This window comes from Talpa occidentalis, unplaced genomic scaffold, assembly GCF_014898055.3.
Source record: "Talpa occidentalis isolate TD23 unplaced genomic scaffold, MPIMG_talOcc4v2.1 talOcc4.10, whole genome shotgun sequence".
Lineage (NCBI taxonomy): Eukaryota > Metazoa > Chordata > Mammalia > Eulipotyphla > Talpidae > Talpa > Talpa occidentalis.
This window is the reverse complement of record NW_023600993.1, coordinates 100,457,151-100,479,983: the sequence shown is the minus strand read 5'-3', so window position 1 is coordinate 100,479,983 and position 22,833 is coordinate 100,457,151. Positions and strand designations below refer to the sequence as shown.

At 53.6% G+C, this 22,833-nt stretch overlaps 1 protein-coding gene across 3 annotated transcripts in view; it reads left to right on the top strand.

The window, feature by feature from the left end:
• Nucleotides 1-22,833, top strand: part of ATP9A (ATPase phospholipid transporting 9A (putative)) — an 82,544-nt gene that overhangs the window by 43,683 nt on the left and 16,028 nt on the right. For all 3 annotated transcript variants that reach the window (XM_037500548.2, XM_037500532.1, XM_037500541.2), the window contains exons 7-15: nt 498-592; nt 2,481-2,561; nt 3,212-3,287; nt 5,576-5,652; nt 6,706-6,866; nt 7,356-7,498; nt 8,612-8,724; nt 13,757-13,966; nt 18,057-18,218. In XM_037500548.2, the coding sequence (XP_037356445.1) occupies nt 498-592; nt 2,481-2,561; nt 3,212-3,287; nt 5,576-5,652; nt 6,706-6,866; nt 7,356-7,498; nt 8,612-8,724; nt 13,757-13,966; nt 18,057-18,218 (1,118 nt within the window). The remainder of the gene's footprint in view (nt 1-497; nt 593-2,480; nt 2,562-3,211; nt 3,288-5,575; nt 5,653-6,705; nt 6,867-7,355; nt 7,499-8,611; nt 8,725-13,756; nt 13,967-18,056; nt 18,219-22,833) is intronic.

Here is a 22,833-nt window from a genome sequence, read left to right as displayed (position 1 = left end):
ACAACATAGGTAAGTGGTTTAGATTGTTGCAGAGACAGTGCAGAGTCACAGCTGGGGGAGCACACCAGTGGAGCTGTGGTTTTTCCTCTTGGGGCTGCATTTAGCTTAACCTGAGGAACCCAGGCTGTCCGGTTCCCCAGAAGGTGCCTGTGACCCCTGCCCAGAGTGGACTCCCCCGTGCCAGCCCTCGTGCTGGGTCTGCTCATCCCTCTGACTCCTTCCAGCGAGTTCCTGAGGTCTGCGTTTCTCCCCATTTTACAGACGGGAACACTGAGGCTTAGCAAGAGTGAGTGAGTGAGCGAGGATTTGAATCCAGAGCTTTCTGATCCCAGAGCAGATGGAGAAAGTGGGAAATCACCGGGTATTTATCTTCCCTTTTGCTCACTGGCCAGTGAAGGGCTGTTTTTTAGGAGGATGAGGGCAGGAACTGCACACAGCAGCCTGGGGCATCCTGCATTGCCGGCGCGTGGACAGCACATGCCCACCTTCCTCCCTAGGGTCCTGCTTCCTGCGGACGGACCAGCTGGACGGGGAGACAGACTGGAAGCTGCGACTCCCTGTGGCCTGCACGCAGAGGCTCCCCACTGCCTCTGTGAGTAGCTGTCCCTGCAGAAGCTCAGCGGGCTCAGAGCAGGACTCTCAAACTTAGATGCTCAGGGGCCAGACGTGGGGTGGCAGGTTGAAGTGGGGTGGGGCGGGGTGAGGGGGGTAGTATGGGGGCTTGGAGAGACTGAGCGCTTGTTGTTCCAAGTAATGTGGCCAGGGTGGGGGACATTCTCAGAACCCTAAGAAACCACAGCCAGGTGTTACTGAACAATGGAGTCTCTATCCCACATGCACAGATGAGGTAGGACAGCAGGTCTGTGAGGAATCAGCTGTTTGCGAATTGAGTGGCAAGGAGGCAGGACATAAATCCAAATCTGCTGCCCTGATTCACAAAGGAAATGAGGGTACAGAGTTTTGGGGACCAAGGTTGAGAATAAAGGAGTTAAATGCTATGAGCTGAAAAGCAGGTTAGGGGCAAAGGAACATGGACTTGGCCAAAGCTCATGGGCTGGTCCCAGGATACTCTATACGTGAGGTGACCTTCAGATCGCTGCAGTTTTGAACTCTTGGTGGCCTTGCCTCTGGGAAGCCCCATCCTCTGTGTTCTCAGTCTCCTGCCAGCCTTGTTGCTCAGCTCAAGGCTGTTTGCCTCTTCTGCTCAGGCTGTGTCCATAACTTGTGTCTGTAAATTCAGGCCACAAAGAGAAAGCTACATCATTGTTTCCCAGTTGCACCATTTTGCCTCGGTTGCAGGGGTGCCTTGCAGAAAAATTAATGTGAAGCTGGAGCTCAGCACCCCTGCCAAAGCCTCCAAAGCTTTCTCTTCTCGCTGAGAGCCAGCTGGGCCTGGCTGTCACCTTCAAGCCCCATGACATCTGTCTCTCTGCCTGGGCCCCGACATCTGTGCCTGATCCTCTCCCCCTGCCCACCGCCTCTCTGCCATTTGCCCTGGCCTTGCCCTCCGCGGGAATAGTGGTAACTGGCATCTGCCCTGCTGGGCCTCGCCAGCGCGCACTCTGAGATGCTCAGGTCTCCTTGTTGGGAGGTGTTTCAGGCTGCCCCCTCCTGGCTTTCATACCCCACTGGCTCCGAGGTGGTGTCTTCCACAGCCTGTGCTCCCTGCTGTGTGTCCAGGGTGTGAAACTGCACCACAAGGGCCCTGGGGAACGGGGTGGCCAGGAAGCTGGAAGCAGCAGGGGCTCCACAGCCCCACCCAGCCTTGCCCACCGCCCCACCTCACTCACATCACAGTTTGTGCAGTGAGACGGAGGGAGCCAGAGTCAGTTTAAACAGAAGCCACTAGGTTGCAGCGTGCCCACAGCCACCCATGGCCCGAAGGCTGACGCCTGCTGGTGCTCGTGGCCACGGGACGCTGCTCTTCGCCGTTCACGAGGGAGAAGGGCCAGAGAAGGTCTGTTCTGGGGGTGCTGACCTGACCGCAAACAAGAAGTGAGACAGGACCATCATCACGAGTTACTTTTAAGCCAGTGGCTCTCCAGTTTCTCCACATCCTCATCAACACTCTCCTGCTTCTTTACTTTTCTGGACACATGATGCTGTGTAGTCGTGAACTTCTGTTGACAGTTGCTCTCCTGACACTACCTGCATTCGCTTGCTGCCCTCCCTGTCCCCGCAGGGGCCTTGCACAGAGAAGGTGCCTAGAACCGGGGGCTGTCTGCAGCCAGAGTAGCAGAGGCACCCCACCATTTGGGAAAATGCTGGGTACCCCGATCCGCAGGGATCTGAGCCTCTCAGGGTGTCTTCTTGGTGCACAGCCCCCAGTGGAAGTTGGTCCTCGCTCTCCGCCTGCCTTGTGATTTTGAGCTTGTTTGGATGACACAGTTGCTTCTGGAAAACAGTGGTTGCCTCCTGAAATTGCTTTAATCGTAAACTGACTCTGTTTTAACTCCAAAATGTCCCCTCTTGTCTCACAGGATCTTCTTCAGATTCGATCGTACGTCTATGCTGAAGAGCCAAATATCGACATTCACAACTTCGTGGGGACGTTTACCAGGGTGAGCAAGCTTGGCATGACCTGGACTCTGGCCTGGGAGGGTGGTGTGGGTCCTGGTCAGGAGGATGCTGTGTGTGTCGGGTGGCGGGGAGTGGGGGAGGTTGCTGAACCCAGCAGGAGGCTGCCTGTGGCTCCTCAGCCAGGTGGATGCAGCAGGGCTGTCCTGTAGGGCCAGACACCTTGCCTTACCTGTGTGCCGGAGCCCAGCCTTGTCTTAATGGTGAATGAAGTGTGAAAGCAGAGGCTGTCTCTGCTGTTGTTACCTGTGTCAGCCCCGTCTGCCATGGCCAGAGGGTTTTTAAGCCACTTCCCGAGCTTTCAGAAGAGAAATGACATTTGGATTGAAATTATTTCAGCAATTATAATAGGACCATGGATTTATAGAACCCCAGTGAGATGATCTCTCTGCCCTTTCCGGCCAGCCAGGGCGCCTCCCGTTTCAGCGCCGCCTCTGAAGCTTGCTTTCAGCAGTGGAGCCTGCGCCGCTTAGATCACAAAGCCGCTTTCCCGGTGTCTTGCTGGGGTGACTGTCCCAGGAGCCTTTGTCTGTGACCATGGTCCTCTGCTCTCCCAGGAAGGGCAGGCTAGAAACCGCCTGTGCATTCCCCCAAACCTTGGTGGATAAGCGAGTGTCTGTTTGGTGTCTTCCAGGAGGACAGCGACCCCTCCATCAGCGAGAGCCTGAGCATCGAGAACGCGCTCTGGGCCGGCACGGTCATCGCGTCGGGTAAGCGCCCTCTGAGGAATATGGTAGCAATTTGAAAAGGAAAGAAAATTCTCTGTGTAATTAGAATAATCATCTGTCAGTTGGGAAAATTAGCCCTCGGTCAAATGGTGTTCCCCACTTGTTCCTGTCCCCTCCCCGCGCCCCGAAATGACACCGGCATTGATTGCCCCTTGGACACTTACAGACGCCAGGGGCCCAGCGGCCTGGCCTGTGGACAGCTCGGCTCTGTCCACTCTGGGAATAGCCCTTAATTGCTGCTGCAGATTGACATCCTAATCTGTACCAGAACTGGGCTGGCCTGGATGCCCTGGCCGGAGGGTGTGTCCCTGGGGCTGCCAGCCCGGCCCTGCTGGTACTGGACTCCCGGCACAGCCAAGGGTGGGAGCCCCTGGGGCTTAACTCACTAAGGTGGTGTGGAATGTGGGGACTTTGTTTTGTTTTTTAAAGATTTATTTATGCATACAAGAGCTGGGGTGTGGGCCGAGGTGGTGGGGGGTGAGACGATTCACCAGAGACAGAGGTGACCACTCAGGACCTGGGGCCAGAGGCCAGGGGCTGCAGAGGCTCCATGGGCAGCAGTGAGTTGCTGAGAGAACCTGCTCGTAAGACTGAGGAATGGGGACGCAGTGTTACCCCATCTCGGGTATCCAGGGGAAACCAGAAACTCCATTTTTTTTTTTTTTTTTTTTTAATGTGGAAGTTCTTGTGTTTAAAAGCCAGCAATTCATCCAAAACCTGTCGGGCTCTTCCTTTGCAGACCCAGCAGCTTGCCTCTGGGCTGCGGCTGGTGCCGTCTCACCTGGTCTCACCTGGAGTTCAGATCTCCTGGGGGCACCACCCAGGGAGGTGTTGGGGGAAAGTGTGGGAGCATTTGAAGGCCTCCAGGTGGCAGAAGCCAACAGGAGAAACCCTGCCTTGGGGGCTCTGTTACTGAGATGGCCTCAAACCCTGGGCATCAGGGCTCAAGACCCAGCGGGAGTGAGAGGAGTGGCTGCGAGGCCGCCTCAAGCTCAGTCCAGCTGGGCTTCCGCCTTCCGGCCATCTGCCATGGTGCCAGCCCGTGGCCGCCGGAGCCTGCCATCTGCTCGGGAGCCAGCCTCCCGGCCTCCATCTGCTGGGACACCGTCAGCTCCCTGTGAGGGGGGGATCTGCGTGCATTATGGGGGCTCACTGCGTTCTCCTGGGGGCTCCTGGGGAGACACAGTCCTGGCACTCTGGGAACTGGGCACTGTCCCAGGCGGGGTCTGCACCTCCCTGAATTTTTGCAGACCCCCTGACCAGTGGTGTCTGGGCAGGGGCCTCGCGCTTCTTTCTCCACCGCTGTCCAGGCGGTGGGTGTTCCCGGGGCCTCCCCAGGCTCCTGCGTGCCTCTTCCGCTGCTGGATTTATCCCAGCTCTCCTCCTTGTTCTCCTTGATGTTCTCCCCACTGTGCTAAATGTTTCCTTTGTAAATGTTTGATGAATAATGCCAGTATCCCCCACCCCTGCAAAAAACAGGCTTGTCCGCCCCCCTCCAGGCGGCAGTGGGTATGACAGCGTGTATGACAGCGTGTATGACAGCGTGCCTTTCCCCGCCTCTTGGCTGACACTGCATGTTGTCACTCTTCTGAATTTTTGTTAATCTGATAGAGAGCAGCTATTTTGGGCCATTTTGCATTTCTGTGACGACTCTCTGGGTTTGGCATCTTATCTAATATCAAGCAGCCTCTATATTGCTTCTGTAAATTGCTTTCAGAAGGAGCCATGTCATTCATTTTGGTGAGGGGGGGGCGACAGTGAGGAGGGAGAAGAGAAGTACTTCGCAAAGATCTCCCCAAATGTTCCAGTTGGACGCAGAATCTGAAAGGCATCAGACTCAGCAGGAAGAATGGGCTCTAGTAGGAAGGGCAGACTCACGTTTCCACAAGGGTTCGTGAAGATGGGCATGTTCTCGGCCCCTCGGGAAGCCTCTGAGAACAGCGGCACAAAGGACAGCCGGCCCCTCGCTGGCATCTTTTGCTCTTAGAGGCTGGACCCCACAGAGCAGCATTGACCATAGAACTTTCACAGTAATGGGGACATCCTGTACCTCCGCTGTCCCCCCAGCGCCGCTGGCCTTGTGTGGCTGGTGGCGACGGGACTGTGTCGCACGTCACTGTCATTGCCATTAAAGAGCCTCCCGTGGCCAGTGGCTCATCTTCCTGACTCTTTCGGGGTGGGGTTTAGCAAGCCGGCTCTCAGGGGAGTCGGGCGCCCCCGTTTGCAGACCCACCTGTCCGTGTTACTATTCCTCTGTCTTCTCCTCCTAGGTACCGTGGTGGGGGTTGTCCTTTACACTGGCAGAGAGCTCCGCAGCGTGATGAATACATCAAATCCTCGAAGCAAGGTGTGTGAGCCGCCTTGGCTGCCTGGCCTGGACAGGACCCTGGCCTGATGTGGGCTGATGACAGTGTGGGTGGGTTAAAGCTTGAGCCAGGTGGGTGGGTTAAAGCTTGAGCACCTGGCAGTAGCCCCTCACGTGCCGTCTTTCCACATGTACATGCGTATGCACGTGCTCGTGTGTTCCTATGAGCATGTACACACATATATATATAGTCCCCCATGCCCGTGCACACACACAGCCACACCTGCAGTCTTCAGAGCCTCGAAGCTAAGGCTCCTGGCACTGGCTGTTGTCCATGCCCTGTGCCCTTGCACCAGCTGTGAGTGCTGGGCTTCTAAGCCTGGTCTCCTGGACTAGAGATGGCCCCACGGTGCCAGCTCTGCTCAGGCCCTACTGTGAGGAAGGGGCAGCCCAGCCTTGTGCTCCCACCCCCAGCACAGAGTGGGATCTGTGGCCTGTCAAATCAGGGGTTTGTAGGGTGCTCACCCTCGTTAGTAAGGTCACTTGACAGTCGTCCTTGCCACCGTGACAGCCACCGTGAAAACTGTAACGTCCTCTGATGTTGGAGGCTCAGCCCGGGCCGGGGGCAGTGTTGGGTTTGATGTGCTAGTTAGAAGCATTTTTGAAGACATGTGGAAATGTGTAGTCATTAGAACCATGACGTCATTAACACAGCACCTACAGCTCAGGCCCTGCTATGGCATGTGCCCCTTACTCGCAGCTGGTACTGAGCCCGCATGCAGCGTGCTGGGCACACGTCATGTCACTGCTGCCCGGTGGGATGGTGGGGGCTATGCCAGGCGGCACCCCCAAATGCACCAAGAACCCGCTGTGCATGCAACTCTGAACCTTGGGTCATTTAATCCGATGTGAGATCAGAATTCCTTGAGGCCCCTGGGGTGGCTGTTAGGAACGTCAGCCCATGTTCTCAAGCCAGGACCCGGGACCGATGAGTCCACTGCCTGTGCCAGGTGGGGTGTGCGTGGGGAGCAGCTGTTCTCCTGGTGGGCGTGGCCACGCCCCCTCATGGCCAGCCCCTCTGTGCACTGTCCCCAGATCGGCCTGTTTGACCTGGAGGTGAACTGCCTCACGAAGATCCTCTTTGGCGCCCTGGTGGTGGTGTCCCTGGTGATGGTGGCCCTGCAGCACTTTGCTGGCCGCTGGTACCTGCAGATCATCCGCTTCCTCCTCCTATTTTCCAACATCATCCCCATCAGGTGGGCCTCGCTGGGTCGTGAACGTTCTTCCTTTTACTCATTGAAAGACCGTGGTTTTGTGTCTTCAAGAAGGAGCTGGTCGCTTTGTAGCATGATGACCAAGGGTGGTCGGGGTCAGCTGGGGGAGCCACGCTCTGGGACGTCCCAGGTGGGGCACATTCCTCCTGCCCCATCCTTTCTTGAACTACTCTCTGCAGTAAATTCTCATGTCTGCTTTGCTGCAGTGGAAATATGAACAAATATGAAAAATCTGTTGGCCTAGAGAATCATTAATATAAAAGTAAGGCTACAACAACTGATCTTTCAGTATTTTAAGTGACTTGCAGCCCAGAGCAGAAGTGCTCCGAGAACACAGCCGGCCACGCCAGGCGCCGGCTCCTGCAATCTGGCTTCAGGCTGTGCCTGCTCCAGCAGGAGGCGTGGGGTCCTTGTGCTCACAGGAGTCTTGCGTGTGTCCCATTAACCTGCTTGCTCTGGCTCCCCGACTAGCTTGCGTGTGAACTTGGACATGGGCAAGATCGTGTACAGCTGGGTGATCCGCAGGGACTCAAAAATCCCGGGGACAGTGGTTCGTTCCAGCACCATTCCTGAGCAGCTGGGGAGGATTTCCTACCTGCTCACGGACAAGACAGGTGAGCTGTTTCCTTCTCAATATTATTTTCTTCACCTGTTGGGGACGATCGACTATTGGTGGCGATGACAGCAGCAAAGCCTTATGTAATGCTCTTTACACGTAAGGTGCTGTTCTGGGTGTTTATGTGTGTTCCTCAGTTTACCTTTACCCTAATTTATTAGGTACCTTGGGAGTATTTTTTAAAGACATATTTGTTTATGCATACAAGAACTGGGGTGCAGGCCAGAGGTGCAAGGGGTGAGAGGATTCACCTGAGACAGTGGGGAGCAGAACAGGCAGACTGACTGAAATACACTGCTGAGGGGAGCAGCGGGGAGACAGGAGAGGTCTGCTGTGCCTTGTGGGTCAGCTCCTTGGCCGGGGATGGAACTCATGCTGCAGTGACTGGAGAGAGCTTGATAGCTCTGACTTGAACCCCTGCACCACCAGGGACACCCACCTTGGGAGTATTTTTATCCTCATTTTACAGAGGAGGAAGAGAAGTGCAGAGAGCTTCAGGCTTTGAACTCAGTCTGAGTCCACACCCCAAAATGCTGCTCTATAATTTAATCATAGTCAAGAGCAAGGATTGGGAAGTGGGGGGACCTAGGTTTTAACTTCATCTCTGCCTCTGAGTGACCATGCGGGAAAAGGAGTCTTGCAAAGAACCCCGGGTAGGTCACCAAGTGGAGAGAGACTAGGTTTCAGGAAGGAGAGGGATGAGGACAGAGTTCGGCTCTGTCAATTCAGGAGCCCTGGGGGTGAGGAGTGGGGACAGGGTTCTGTGACTCCGCTCACCTTCCCTCCAAGATCTACTCAGATGGAATCTGATTGGCCCTAGTGTATGTCGTGTGTCACCCTCTGGGCCAATGGAACTAGCCAGGCGCCCTGATTGACATCTCTCATGCCAGGGAATGAGGGCTCCAATGTACGCGGGGAAACCAGGATGTCCTCTTCGAAGGGGAGGGGACTGGATTCCAGGCAGACAAAGCACCACAGATGTCCATGCCGGCCGGCATGCAGTAAACTCTCAAAAAAAAAAAAAAAAAAACAAAAAAAAACCAGCTGCCATCACATTTAATAGTAACACAGTTTAAGGATGTGGACCCAGCTGATCTGCTGTGTGTTTCAGGGACGCTTACGCAGAATGAGATGGTTTTCAAGCGGCTGCATCTGGGCACCGTGGCCTATGGCCTCGACTCCATGGATGAAGTCCAGAGCCACATGTTTAGCATTTACACCCAGGTAAAACTCTCTGCTTCAGTGCCCCATTCTTCTATGTCGTTCCCTGTGATTACAAGTGTTACAGGTGCACAGTGTACATCATTACATTTATCAACACCTATGTTAAGATTGATTCAGTGCTATATGATTCGACTTTCAAAGTGAATAATTCAGTGGTTTTTAGTGTATTCAGAGTTGTGTAACCATCATTACTACCAATTTTTTTTAAAGATTTATTTATTTATACAAGAACCAGGGTACAGGCCAGATGTGCGGGAGGGTGAGAGAACTCACCAGAGACAGAGTGGGGAACAGAACAGGCAGAATGATGAAATACACTGCTGAGGGGAGCAGCGGGTGAGACAGGAGAGGTCTGCTGCACCATGTGGGACCCTTGCCGGCCAGCCGGGATTGAACTGGTGCTGCAGAGGCTGCGGACAGCTTCACAGCGCTGAGCTCAACCACCTGTGCCACCAGGGGAGGCCCTATCAATTTTTTTTTTTTTTAAAGATTTAGTTATTTATGCAAGAGCTGGGTTACAGGCCAGAGTGTGGGAGGGTAAGAGGATTCACCAGAGACAGAGTGGGGAGCAGAACAGGCAGATGGCCCGAAAGCATTGCTGAGAGGAGCAGCCAGTGAGACAGAAGAGGTCTGCGCACCATGTGGGTATCTCCCTGGGATACTGAACCTGCTGGGAATCGAACCCGTGCTGCAGAGGCTGTGGACAGCTCTGCAGCGCTCAACCGCTGCGCCAGCGAGGAGGCCCATCACCACTATCAATTTTATCTTCATCGTCCCCAAAAGAGACCCCATCCATACCCATTAGTAGCTACTCCCCCTCACTCCCGGTTTCACCCCCAAACCTGTGGCATCCACCAGTCCCTTGTATTTTGAATAAAATGGCAGCTGAGGTTTTTTTTCCTCTTCCTTCCTCAGCCCTGGGGCTAATCTGCTGTACTGAAGTACTAATGGATATTGGCAATAACCTGAGAGGAAATTGTCCAGTAACTGGTACCAGAAAGTGAACTTACTGTGGATGGTTTCACTCCATGTTTATGAGCATGTTTATTTTTTCCTGTCCCCTGGTTATGGGGCAGAGTAACAGGAATTAATGGGCTAATTATGATGTTACTCATGGGCTTCAGTTCTCGTCCGTGTTCAGCCTGGCACGCTTGTGAGAAATTTATCAGAGATGATTTACAGCTTCACAGCTCCTATTTTTTTTTTCAAAACCAATCTTTTTTTATAGAAGGATATTACTGGTGCATGTTCTAATCTTCTGTGGGGTTCTGCCGTGGCCTCTTAGCATATCTGGTGATGTTTAAGAACAAACACGAAACAGAAGACATGTACCGGGGCCTGATACCCAGGGATTCTGCTCTTGTTCTGCACCTGTCATCCATGAAAAGCATGGTTTGGGCTCAATAGGTTTGCTTATGAAAGGCCTGGGGTCTCTCGCTGCAGAAATCAATAGCACGTGGAGCCGGTGGGACTCGGGTAGACACAGGACTGCTTTTGGGGTTGATTACAATGTTCTGAAAGGAGACAGCGGCATCCGGCATACGTAGAGGCTATGGCTGCGGATGGGGTGCAGCCCACCCTTGATAGCCGTGAATGAAAGGTGGGGGGGCATGTGGTGAGCTTTGAATTGCATTTAAGAGGAAAATTGAGCTCATGGTGACTCAGCATTTCATTTTTGTATCAATTCCCCTCTAATATGTACTGGGGTTCCCCCTGGGAGACATCCCTGCCATGGATTTCCACAGCGTCGTGTTTCTTGGTGGGGATGTCACACATGTCCTGCAGGGTGCGGACACCCTGTATGAGCCCCAGCCCGGGGCCTTTGTGTGCAGAGTCCCTGGTGCCTCTCCCAGCTTCTGACCTCACGGGGCGCTCGCGCTCTCGCAGTCGGAGACCAGCGCTTTTACCCGGGGGCAGAGAGCCATGACCTGCTTCTGTGGACAGCACATCTGTTTTGATTTTTCCCTGGTATTTTTTAAGTAAGAAGAAATGTGTGCAGGTTAAAGGGCCTATGGGGAGGAGGCTGCAGATAAACACTGTCCAATGTGAAACTCTTCCATATGGGGAATGCGAGGACGTTTGCAGCCGGGCCTGACGTTGGTGCTGGCCGAGCCCCTTGTTATTACCTGGGCCTTCGTGATAATGAGGACCCCCGTTTGGTGAGTGGAGGAGCCTTTGATTTGAAAATTACAAGAGAGCGTTTTAGCATCAGTGGGGAGGATCTCAGTCATTTGAGAGGACAGTGAACGCAGAGGCACCTGTGACATCTGATGCCCTTGTTTTGGGATTTGTTGTCAGAGGGTGCCCTGGCCTGGACGTCAGGGCGATCTGTGCTTCTCCCTTGGCCTTGCCCTGGGCTTGTCTCACCGGGGGTCACCTGGAACGTGCCACCCCCACCCTGTGTTACCCACATAGACAGCGGGGGTGGAATTCCCAGGCCGCCGTGGACATGAAGGCAGAGCGCTTGTAAATCCCGAAGTTGGCGAAGGATCCTTCACTCGGCCTTTCCTTCGGACCCAGTGTTGCTAAAACTTGCCAGCCGAAGCAATTACTTTGTCAAAGGTCTTGTTATTGCCCCTACCGTGAAATAATAATGTGATCCAGGTGCCGAGGAATGTGGAGAGAAACGAAGACGTGCCCCCATAGCTAGAACATAAATTACAGAACTTAGGAAAGAAAGTTCTTGATTTAGCCTCTGCAGCGGGGATGCTTTCTGTAAATCTTTAGTCTTCGTTATAAGTTTAGAGCTGAATTCTTCTTAATTAAAAGCACTTGGCCAGTAATGATTCATTTAAACTGTAGTTCTGATTCATTACTCTAATTATTGTTACCATGCAGTGCCCTTTGGCCTGGAAGTGAAACCCGTGTCCTCTTGACACCAGAGGTTAACAGAGCAGGAAGCTGGAGCAGCGTGTGTGCCTGCGTGACCAGAATAATTTAGTAATTGTCTAATTACCCGAGGAGGCTGATGCCACTGCTAAAAATAGTATTAAAAAAATTAAATGAAAGTCATTTTCTGGCTTCTCCGGACCCATCTGTTCTCCATTTTGGGCTGCCATGTGTTCCCGCGGCCCCTCTGCTGCGGTAGGATGTGTTTTTAATGGAATGTCGCATCCAGCCAGTCCATAAACCTCTCTGGCTTCCGGGACGCGGCTCCCTGCGGGCGGTGACGCTGCAGGAAGGCCTTTGTCCCAAGCGGGTTTCAAAGCTGGAACTGGTGTTGGTCACCTTGATGCTTGCTTCTCCCTGGAAGTGAAAAAAATTCTCATGTCAAGCAAGGCCTCTCCACCATCACCTTAGGAATAAGAGGATGTTAATGTGTGCATTTGACTGTCACCTTAGGCATAAGGGGTTGTTGACGTGTTCATTCGCGCAGCAGGGACCTAGTACCCGCGGGCACGGTCCCCGGTGCGAGGAGGGCAGCATCTCACAGTCTGTCAGAAGCATCAGGTGAACAGGCTGATTTTAGAGACCGGGGACAGCAACAGAGGGTGATGTGGACATGTGGCTCCCCGGGGTGAGGACAAGCAGGGTAACAAGAATTGGGGGCTCAGAGAGAGTAACAGGAATTTGGGGGCTCAGTCCTCTTTGAGGAGGCAACATTTGAACTGAGAGTTGAACTACGGGATGGAGCGTGTCTTCATTTTCAGGCTTAAGATGCTGCAAGTGCAAAGGCCCTGAGGCAGGACGGAGCTTGGCAGTGGTCAAATCACAGGCCTGGCTAGAGCAGAGTGAGGAGGAAGATGAGCTGGGAGAGGTGGGCAGCAGCTGACCAGCTGGCCCCGTGGCTGTGGAAAGGCATCTGAACATACCTTTCTTCAAAAGAAGGCCAGTGGCTCCTGATGTGCACCATGGATGGGAACGGAGACCCGCCCCCCGTGTGTGGCCATGTTGAGAGGTTCCTGCTGGTCGGTGTGGAGCATGGCTGGACACCCCTCACCCCCTGGCCTGCTCTTCTCATGTACAGGAAACTGAGGCTCCGAAAGCAGACGTGACTTGCTCAAGGTCACACGGCCAGCCCCCCATCCGAGAATAAAGCCCAGATTTCTTACCCTTCAGTACTCTCTCTTCTGTGTTGCTTGAAATCATTTTCCCCATGCTGTGACTGGCCTCGCAGAGGCTCAGCCTGTGTTGAGAGGTGGGGGTTGCTGGGAGGAGGCCTGAGGTCAGGGTTTGTTCCATTGTCCTCACATGCCTCCCTCGCCCTGCCCTGAGGGTTTGTTACTGGTGGCTGTTACCCCCGAGAGCATCAGTTATCCCTGCTGCCTTCTGTTTTGTTTTTGTTTTAAAGTATTTAGTTTTGTGTAGAAGAACTGGGGTGTAGGCCAGAGGTGGGGTGGCGGTGAGAGGATTCACCAGAGACAGAGCAGGGAGCAGAACAGGTAGATCTACTGAAATACACTGCTGAGGGGGGCAGAGGAAGAGACAGGAGAGGTCTGCTCTGCCCTGTGGGTCAGCTCCCTGGCCGGGGATTGAACTCAGGCTTGCGAGGTGGTAGTGCTGAGACTTGATCCCTGTCTGCTGCCTTCTGTGTTAAACCAAGAAGCATACATTTAGAACAGTGCTTTTAGACCGGGGAGAACTTTGGTAACATCTGGAGAATTTTTGGTCTCTTGTTACAACTGGGGGTGCCTCTGGCATCTAATGGGTGGAGACCAGGGATGCTGGTAAATACCCCAGGTGTCCAGGACAGCAGCCCCCCAAAAGAGAATGCTCTGCCCCAACTTCACACCCAGGTGGGGAAGCCCTGACCCTTCACATCCCAGGGTGACATTCAGTGTGGGGCCTCTGACACCACCCAGAGGAAGACAGTCACCTGTTCACAGAGTCCCCCAAGTCCCCCACCTTGTCACGTTTGTGTCTCTGTAGTCAGTTGTGTTTTTAGCCAGGCGTGAAGCTCGCCTCTCTGGCTGCCCTTCTGCTGGTGGCCACATGCCTGTAGCCACACCTGCCCCACCGAGTGTGCTGTTCCTCCCGTGGTCCACATGCTTCCAGGCACTGATCATTTCCTCTTGACTTCTCCTTCCCGCAGCCGCAGGAACCCCCTGCCCAGAAGGGCCCCACGCTCACCACCAAAGTCCGGCGGACCATGAGCAGCCGCGTGCACGAGGCGGTGAAGGCCATCGCGCTCTGCCACAACGTCACCCCTGTGTACGAGTCCAACGGTGTGACCGACCAGGCGGAGGCCGAGAAGCAGTACGAGGACTCCTGCCGCGTGTACCAGGCGTCCAGCCCCGACGAGGTGAGCCCCACCCCTGGCGCCCATAGCAGATGTACCCCTGCGCTGGCGGGACTGTGCACAGCGCAGTGGTCAAGGTCAGTGCTGGGGCCTGGTGTTCCCCGGCAAGGAGCGGTGTTGAACTTGAGACACTTCTGAATCAGGGAAGAGTAAGAGAACTTGTTAGTAATTCTGAAGGCTGATGCCCCCGGGGCACTTTCCTTTTAAACCACATCTCTCCCCTCCCCCTCCTTAGCAGCAGTTAAGACAGAATCCACATACTGTACAGTCTGCCCATTTCCGATACTCGACTAGTGGATTTATTTAATGTACTTGGAGATTATGCAACCATTACATGATCAATCTTGGGATGTTTTAATGACCCTAAAAAGGATTCCATGTCCATGTTCCCTGAGATACCCCCCACACATCAGCCCTGTCAGTCCACTGTCTCTCTAGATAGTAGATTGGCCTGTTCTGGACACTTCTGAGGAATGGAAACGCACAGTCTGTGGCCTTCTCTGCCTGGCCGCTTTCACTTGGCAGACACTTAGGAGATGGATTATGGATCAGTGTCTCGTTCCTCTGATGCATGAATGCTGGGACATTGGTATCGATCAGCCCATGGGCCTTGGGGTTATTTCTGGTTTTGTGGTTTTGCTATTGTGGCTAATGCTGCTCTGGACATAGTTTTGCTCAGAGGACACAGACTTTCGTCCTGGTGGGGCTGCTGGGTGGTCCGAAACTGCGTGGGGGAGTTGCCAGACCGTCCTCTCAAGGGGCTGCACCGGTGTCCGTTGCCAGTGGTACTGCAGGAGGGCAGGGTCTTTGCCAACCTGTCATGGGTAGGGGCATCACGAGCCATCCCAGCATGTGCCATGTGGGTTCTCACTGTGGTCTGCCTTCTAGGTAGTGCTCAAATCCTGTTCTCACAAAACGTGGAAATTTTAATCTATAGGTAGGACTTTTGTCTCTTCACTCAATATTTTGTGATGCTTCTTTCCCAACTTTCTTGAACATTATTTTAAAAAGTGACAGAACTGCAGTAAGTGCGCGTACCTGGAGGTGTTGAACTGTTCTTGTGTTATTGGAATTTGGGTAATGTCTGATTTTTAGACATTTATGAACATTTGCAGCGACCATGTGCCTGGGTCATTAATTCGGCAGGTGTTTTGAGCGGACTCAGCACCGCGGAGTCCATGTTAGGCAAGATGGCAGCCACCTCGGGGAGGCTGTGGGGGGGGCATGGTTGCGTGGAGGAGCGGTTGTAAGGCTTTAAGGCTAGTGACATCAGTGGCCAGAGGGTCTCCTGGGTGTTGTTTTTCTTTTAAACAATTTTACTCTTTCACCAGTGGACTCCACATTATTTTTTCAGTTCATTTTAAGGAAGGGTTACTTCTCTGCACATATGAAGTATTTCAAAGATCCTTCCAGACTCACCTGACAATGTCCATAGACCAGTGGCTAAGGGCTTGGGGGGAGGGGCTAGCAAAGTGAGGCTCTTTGCCCAAGTTCAGAAATGAAGTTTCAGAAGGGGCCTCTCTTCCCTGGGCCAGTCACCACCTCCTCCTTTTTATTTTTCAGGCGAGGGACTGCATCTGGGGAGGCGCTCTCGGGGCTGTGCCATGTTCTGGAACAGCTCTAGCACAGAAGCCCACCTCACCCACAACCATGGACATGTGCTCTTGGCTTTTCAGGGATGAAAATGGGGTGACCCCGGGCCGAATTGTGAGGTGGGAGCTGTGTGCAGAGAGGGGGTAGGCACGGACGGTCCTGCTGGTCTGTGCAGACTTGAGCCCGAGGAGCTGCAGCCTTTTCTGGCTTTTTGCCATTTCTTCGCCAGGGTTAGTCTGGTCTTGCTCTCCCGGTGGGAACGGGAGGAGCTCGTCCCTGGCTGGCAGTGGTGAGAGAGGACCACGTTCTGGGCACTTAGGGACTGGGAACCAGCAGCTCTGGCAGTTTGGCGGATTTGCACATGTGTCCGATGCAGGCATGCGATGGGCATGTTGCCCCTGAGCTCCTTCTGCTGCGTGCACAGGGGTCACGCGCCTTCCCACGCTCTGCTCCCACCAGGCTGTGATGCATTTGTCTTAGGGCTGCACAGAGGCTTTCCAGGAGCGTAAACCTCTCTCGGACTGCTTTGTGCTGCTCGGTTCCTTTTTTCTCAGAGTAGCCCTTGATTGCTTCTGTCCATTAACTGTACTAGGATTCAGATATGGCCTTTTTTTTTTTTTTTAAGATTCTGAGTAACAGTAAAAATAAAAGAGGCATTTTCTTTGGCCTTCGTTGTCTTTGCAGAGGTTCATGTTACCTTACTGGCATCTATATTCCCCCACATCTTTTTTATTATTATTATTTAAAGATCTATTTATTTATGAATACCAGATCTGGGGCACAGGCCAGAGGTGGTGGGGGGTGAGAGAGACAGCGTGGGGAACAGAACAGGCAGATTGACTGAAATACACTGCTGAGGGGAGCAGCGGGCGAGTCAGGAGAGGTCTGCTGCGCCACGTGGGTTGCTCCCTGGCTGGGGAATGAACTCTTGTGCTGCAGAGGCTGCAGATAGCTTCATAGGTTGCGTGTTAACCCCTTGCGCCACCAGGGAGACCCATCTTTATTATTTTTGACTGCCCACTTGCTTCATGTTTATGGTAGAATTCATGAAAATAGAGATAGAAAAGAAAAAAGTAAACCACAATCGATTCACTAACGTAACTGGGTGTTACCACTATTAATATTTTACTGGCCAGCTTTCTTAGCTCTTGCAAAAGATGTCCATGCTGCAGGATACTGATCTAGTGATGGAAAGAGCCCTGGTGACAGAAAGCAGGCTAATTCGGGGTCCAGGGATCCTTTCAGAAAGCCATGCTGCCTCTGCATCCCCACTGGCTCCCACGCGGACATGGCTGGGCCTGGAATCCTACCTGTGAGGTTTTATGTCAGGTGTTGCTGCCGTGAGCCAGGCGGTCCTGGACACTCTTGGACGCTGTGTTCCGCTTCCCCTCCAGGGCACTGCCTGTGTTCAGGGGCGTCTGTAACAGAAAGCAGGGTCTTCTCAATTTGCTGCCTCACGGGCCTTCTGTGCCGGGAGCTCTGAAATTTCGCTCTTCAAGTGTGTGTGGGTTTCAGGGCCCCTCCCTGAGTGTGGAGGGGGTGCTGTGCTGTCTTCTCCTGTCCCGGTGAGTGTCAGTGACTCAATTTCCAGCGACTGCTTAGATCCAGCCCAGAGAATTTCTCTCCCAAGAGGACACCGTCAGTGGTCACCTGCACTGGGCCGTATGGCAAGTGAGGTCCTTCGGTGGTGACCTCCCTGCACAGCTGACTGCCTTGCTGATATCTTTCTGCTTGTTCTTCGCCTCCTTGTCTCCATTCCTGTCTCGAACACAGCTGTGTGCCCCCCTCCTTCCACCCCTATCCAGGGTTGCCCCATTTTCATCCCTGAAAAACCCGGGTTAGATGTCGGTGGGTGTCTAGGTGGGATGAAAGAGCCCCTCAGGGCTCATAACTGTGGGAATCAGCACCCCAGACCTGTAAGCTTTGGCCAGAATTCTCAGCCTCTGCAGGACTGGTCTTTGGGGCAGGGTGATTCATGTTGGGGGGTTGTTCTGTGCACTGTGGGATGTTCAGTAGCACCCCTTGACTCTACCCACTCAATGCCACCTGCACTCGGCTCTCCATTGTGACAACTGAAAATGTCCCCAGACATGGCCCTGTGTCCCTGGGAGGGTGAGGCTGCCTACGGGGTGCTGTTGCAGACATTTGTGTTCCTGCAGGTGACACCCCCCAGCCTCTGGCTCCCCCTTCCCAACATCTGCAGTTTGGGGTGGATACTTCTGGGGTGATCCGTGGTGTGGGGTTGCTCTGGATCTTGGCGGTCCTCTCTGCCATGGCTCAGGCTTGGGCTGGGAGGAGAAGGCAGCCTGCTTCTTGTAGGGTCAGCTGTGAGAGCAGGAGTCCCTGCAGCCCCAAGAGGGGATGTCCTAGGTCCGGCCCGGGTCACGTGGTGCTCGAGCTTCACCTGTCTGTGCTCCCCCCTCACCTCTGTGATTTTTGCTCGACCTGTGAACTGGGTTCATGACTGTGTATCTGACCTCCCACCCTGTGTTGCATTTAGGTGGCCCTGGTACAGTGGACCGAAAGCGTGGGCCTGACCCTGGTGGGCCGAGACCAGTCTTCCATGCAGCTGAGGACCCCTGGCGACCAGATCCTGAACTTCACCATCTTACAGATCTTCCCTTTCACCTACGAAAGCAAGCGCATGGGCATCATCGTGAGGGTGAGCTGTTTCCCGTGTGTGATTCAACTCGGCCAGCCGTGCCCTCCCCGAGGATGCTGTGTCCCGGGCTTGACATTCCTTCTTACCCTGTCCCACCCTCTTTATTATGGCGTCTGTCCTCCAAGCAAGGGCGTATAGTTCCAAGCAGAAAGAAGATTGGCTCATCAGCTGCACAGAACTTGCTTAGCTGGTCAGCTCCTAGCTGAGTGGAGGGTCTAGAGTGAGGGTCTAGTGAACGAAGATGGGGCATTTCCTGGCAATAATACATTTCTCACTGCATTTTCTTGCTAAATTGACTGTACTTTTATGGTGGGGTAAGTCACAGGATGTAAATGAACCACATCTAAGTCTTTCTTCCAGTGACATGTTAGTACAGTCACGATGCTATGCTGTCAAGTCTCAAAACCTTCTAGTCCCTCAAAGGAAACCTTGTACACTCTATAGTCACTAACCCCTTCCTTCCCCTGGGTCGCTCTGTGGATTGACCCATCCTGGGAAACTTGCACAGATGGCATCATGCACCATTGCTCTTTTTTATTTTTTTGAAATTTATTTATTTATTTTTAAAGATTTATTTATTTATACAAGCATTGGGTACAGTTAGAAGCGCGGGAGGGTGAGAGAATTCACCAGAGCCAGAGCGGGGGACAGAACAGGCAGACTGACAGAGTACACTGCTGAGGGGAGCAGCGGGCGGCAGGAGAGGCCTGCGCACCATGTGGGACCCTCACCTGGTGGCCGGGGATCGAACCGGAGCTGCAGAGGCAGCGCTCAACCGCTGCACCACTGGGGAGGCCCATCCGTTGCTCTTTTTTATCTGGCTCTTTGCATTATGTTTTCAAGGTTCATTCACATTGTAGCTTGTCTCAGGCTGCGTTCCTTTTTATGGCCGAATACTGTTCCATAGCCCTCATCCATAAATGGACATTTGGGTTGTTTCCGTCTCTCAGTTACTGTGAATAGTGCTGCTGTGAACTATTTGTATGTGGAGATTTGAGTACCCGCTTTCAGTTCTTTTACATATAAACCTAGGAGTGGACTTGCTGGGCACTTACCCATTTGCTGGGTAATTCTGTCCTTCAACTTGACGAGGAACTTCCAAATTGCTTTCTGCAAGGATGCACAATTTTCCCTTCCCACCAGCAATGTATAAAGGTTCCCACTTTTCCCATCCCTCACCAGTTCTTTTCCGTTTTCTAGAAATTGTGGTCTTCCCAGTGGTTGTGAGGTGGGGTCTTAGTGTGACTTGGGTTTGAGCTCCCTCTCGGTGGCCAGGCTGTGGCGGCGGGGCCAGGCCTCTCCCTAGGCTCTCGGGCAGCTCCCTGTGATTGACATCAGCCTCGTCTGTGCACATGTGTCTGTCTGTCTGGTTGTGGGCTGGACTCCTCTTTAACTTGACCGGAGAGTGCCAGTTTTATCTTGGTCCCACGGTTTTCCCACATCCTCACCAATATTTAAGAGTGTCAGACTTACTAAATTTTGCCAGTCTGGAGTCTGGATTAGTATCTGCCTTTCCTGTTGGCTCTTTCACTCCCAGAGATCTGACCTGCCCCTGTGCTGACACCCCTCTTTGTTCAACTCTAGCTGATCACCAGAATTTTCAGGGTGCTTGGAAAATGCAGATTACTAGCCCCAACCCAGCCCTGTTGGGCAGTGGGATGGGTCCCCTGTCTTTTAAAGGTTCTTTCCAATGTTTGGTTTGGCTGGAGGAAATGCTGCTTCAGATTATGAGAATCTTTGGAAATGGTTTTGCTTTTTGTCTTTGTTTTTTTAAAAGCAAATGAGCATCCCCTCCACCCTGATCTCCCCAAGGGTGTCATGCCTTAGAGATCAAAGAGTAGTAGATTCTGGTCTAGTAAATTGGTAATGGTGGTAACAGTAGTGTTAGTACTTAGAGGAGTAGTTAATGGTGTTACTAGCAGCAGCAGTGAGGACAGTACCCATGACGGTGGGTAACATTTAACTAGTTGCTGTGTGTTCTAAATAACTTGCATAAATTGACTCATTTAATTCTCACCATAAGCCACTGAGGTAGGTACCATGATAATTAGCACTTGACAGAGAAGAAAATTGAGGGATAGAGGCTAAGAAATCTCCCCTAGTTCACACAGGTAGAAAATGGGGAGCTAGGATTCCCTTCCAGGCTGTCTGGCTCCCAAATTCACATTCTTTACTCTAGGACCTGGGTGCTGGGGTGTTCTGAGATGGCTGTCTTGAATGCCATATATAGCACCCTAGCAATGTTGGGGTGCTAACAATGTGTTGCCACGTAGCAGACTTCCCCACACTTAGTGGCTCACAACACTAATAGCTGCGTGGGCAGGAGGCTAGGTGTGGCCGAGTGAGGCCCTGGGCGCCCCCAGGCTGTGGTCATCCAAGGTTCAGCTGCGGAGGGTCCATTTCCAGACAGGTCAGTGTTGTTGGCAGGACCCACGCCTTGTGGTTGTTGGAAGGGCCTCAGTTCTCAGCTGGCTGCTGGCCGGAGCCCCTCGGTCATGGCCACGCAGGCCCCTGCTGACGTGGGGTCAGCTCCCACGTCACTGGCTTCCTCGGAGGGAGCAAGACGGGCATCTTTGGCAGCCCAGTGCAGAACGACCTCCCTCACTTTTGTCTGACTTACTAGAAGCGAGTCCTGGTCCAGCCCCTATTCAGTGGCGAGGGTCCCACAGGACATGAGTAGCAGGAGCCGGTGCGGGGCACCACTGGCACCATCCACAAGAAGCTGCCTTCTCCCCTGTCCTGGGCAGAGCCAGAAAGAGCTCCCAGAGCTGGTTCTGATGGGCCGGGCGTGAGCTTACTCTGGCAGTGTCACACGTCGGGATTGTTCTGTGCTGATGCCAGGAGGTGCTTGCAGACACGACAGGACGGTGGCCCCGGCAGCCTCAGGGCAGGAGCTCTCTCCCCCACACGGCTGCTGCCCTTCCCCGCAGGCTGCGCCGGGCCTGGCCCTGGCTTGGAGACCGTATCGTGAGTACACATCTGATGTCAGGAACATCCGTGGCCTGGAAGCCACAGCGAGAATCCTGTGGGTGGTTGTTTCCTGGAGAATGAGAGTCCTTATCTCCTAGGGAATGACTGTGATTTTGTGCCAGCCTTGATATTTTTTCAACTCTAGGGCCATGGCTCTGCTGAAGTCACTGCAGGTTGAATCATCACCACACATTCCGTGGTCTCCCGTCCCGTCAGTGACCCGAGGCCTCGGCTCCCATTAGCGGTGAAGGACTGTCCTTCCCACCCTCGCCCCGAGCCCACAGTGAGGACGGGGCCTGTGCCAGGAGGCCTGGGGGCTGGAGGGTGGGCAGGTCGCTCAGTGTTTCAAACCGGACACCCCTTCCCGGGTTGTAGCGACAAGTCACTGTTCACAGAAGATGGTCAGACCAGATGACGATGTCAGGACAGGCCCGAGTGTCCCCTCTGTTTTCACCTCTCACAGTCAGCCCCCTTCCCTTTTCTGAGGATGGCCCTTCAGTTCTTTGCTAAGCCTGTGTGAGTGTAAATGTCCACATACATTTTTATTGGCATTGAGCTCCATTCCCAGCTTCTTTAGCTCCCCTGCCCGCCACTGGGCTGGAGACGGGGTGTCCTCCTGCTGTCAAAGTGTGATTTTTATGATCTGAATGTATGCGTGGTGGTTTGTTGACAAACCCCATTAATTAAATATTCTTCTGGGGGTACTTAGGTGGTTTTTCATTTCTTGCCTCTCAAAATAAATCCGTGGGCATCCGTCTCGGCCAGGCTGTCGGGTGGAGGCCCGTTGTTTCAGTAACTTGTTTCCTGGTTGGTCTGCCTCTTGAGTTTTGGTGTGGACAGGTGGAGGTGGGCCTCCAGGGCCCTGGGCTCCTGTGCCCCCTGGCTCTGAGGTCCCCCCAGCTCTCCCAGGGGACAATGAAGATGCCTGGGGACATTCTGGGGTGTGTGCTGCTGGCCCCTGCGGGTGGAGACCAGGCCCTTGGCCTAGCAGAGAACCCTTAGCCCCAAAGTCTGTTGTGTCGGGTCTGAAAGCTTCTCTCCTCGTGTGTTCCTACATGCTCACTGTTATTTGAGAATAGCCATCCAGTTTCCAGGCGTACGGCCATCCCTCCACTGGGCTTGCGGACCGGTGACGTGACGGCTTGCTCTTGCCTGTTTCTGCAGCCCTTGTAAACACGTGTGACGTGTACCCTCGCGCGGTGCTGGGCGGCGACTCCCACTCACAGAGCAAGGTCTGGTCTTGGCGTGCACCTGTCTAAGGAGCAGCAGGCTGGCGAGGCCACTCTGGTGTGGCAGTGGGCTGGTCTGTGAGGAGGCCCTGGGACGTCTGGCTGGGTTGTGTGCCCCACGTTGCACGGCCCCACCTACCCTTCCCACGTGCGGAGCTGAAGGGGGGTAGCTGGTGTAGATCACCCGCTTGTCGTTGTTTGAATAAAAGAGGCCTTTGAACAGGTGCCAGAACGAGACCACAGTGGAAAAAGATGAGGCCGCAAACGATGCCACGGGCCGGCCCTCTGTGCGCTCCACGGTGCAATCTCACCATCACATGGGAACGAAGTAACCTTGTGATGAACTTGGGGGAGGAAATGACTAATGGGAGGAGACAGTTGATGCTGTATTTATATTGGACACGATGTCCAAGCCC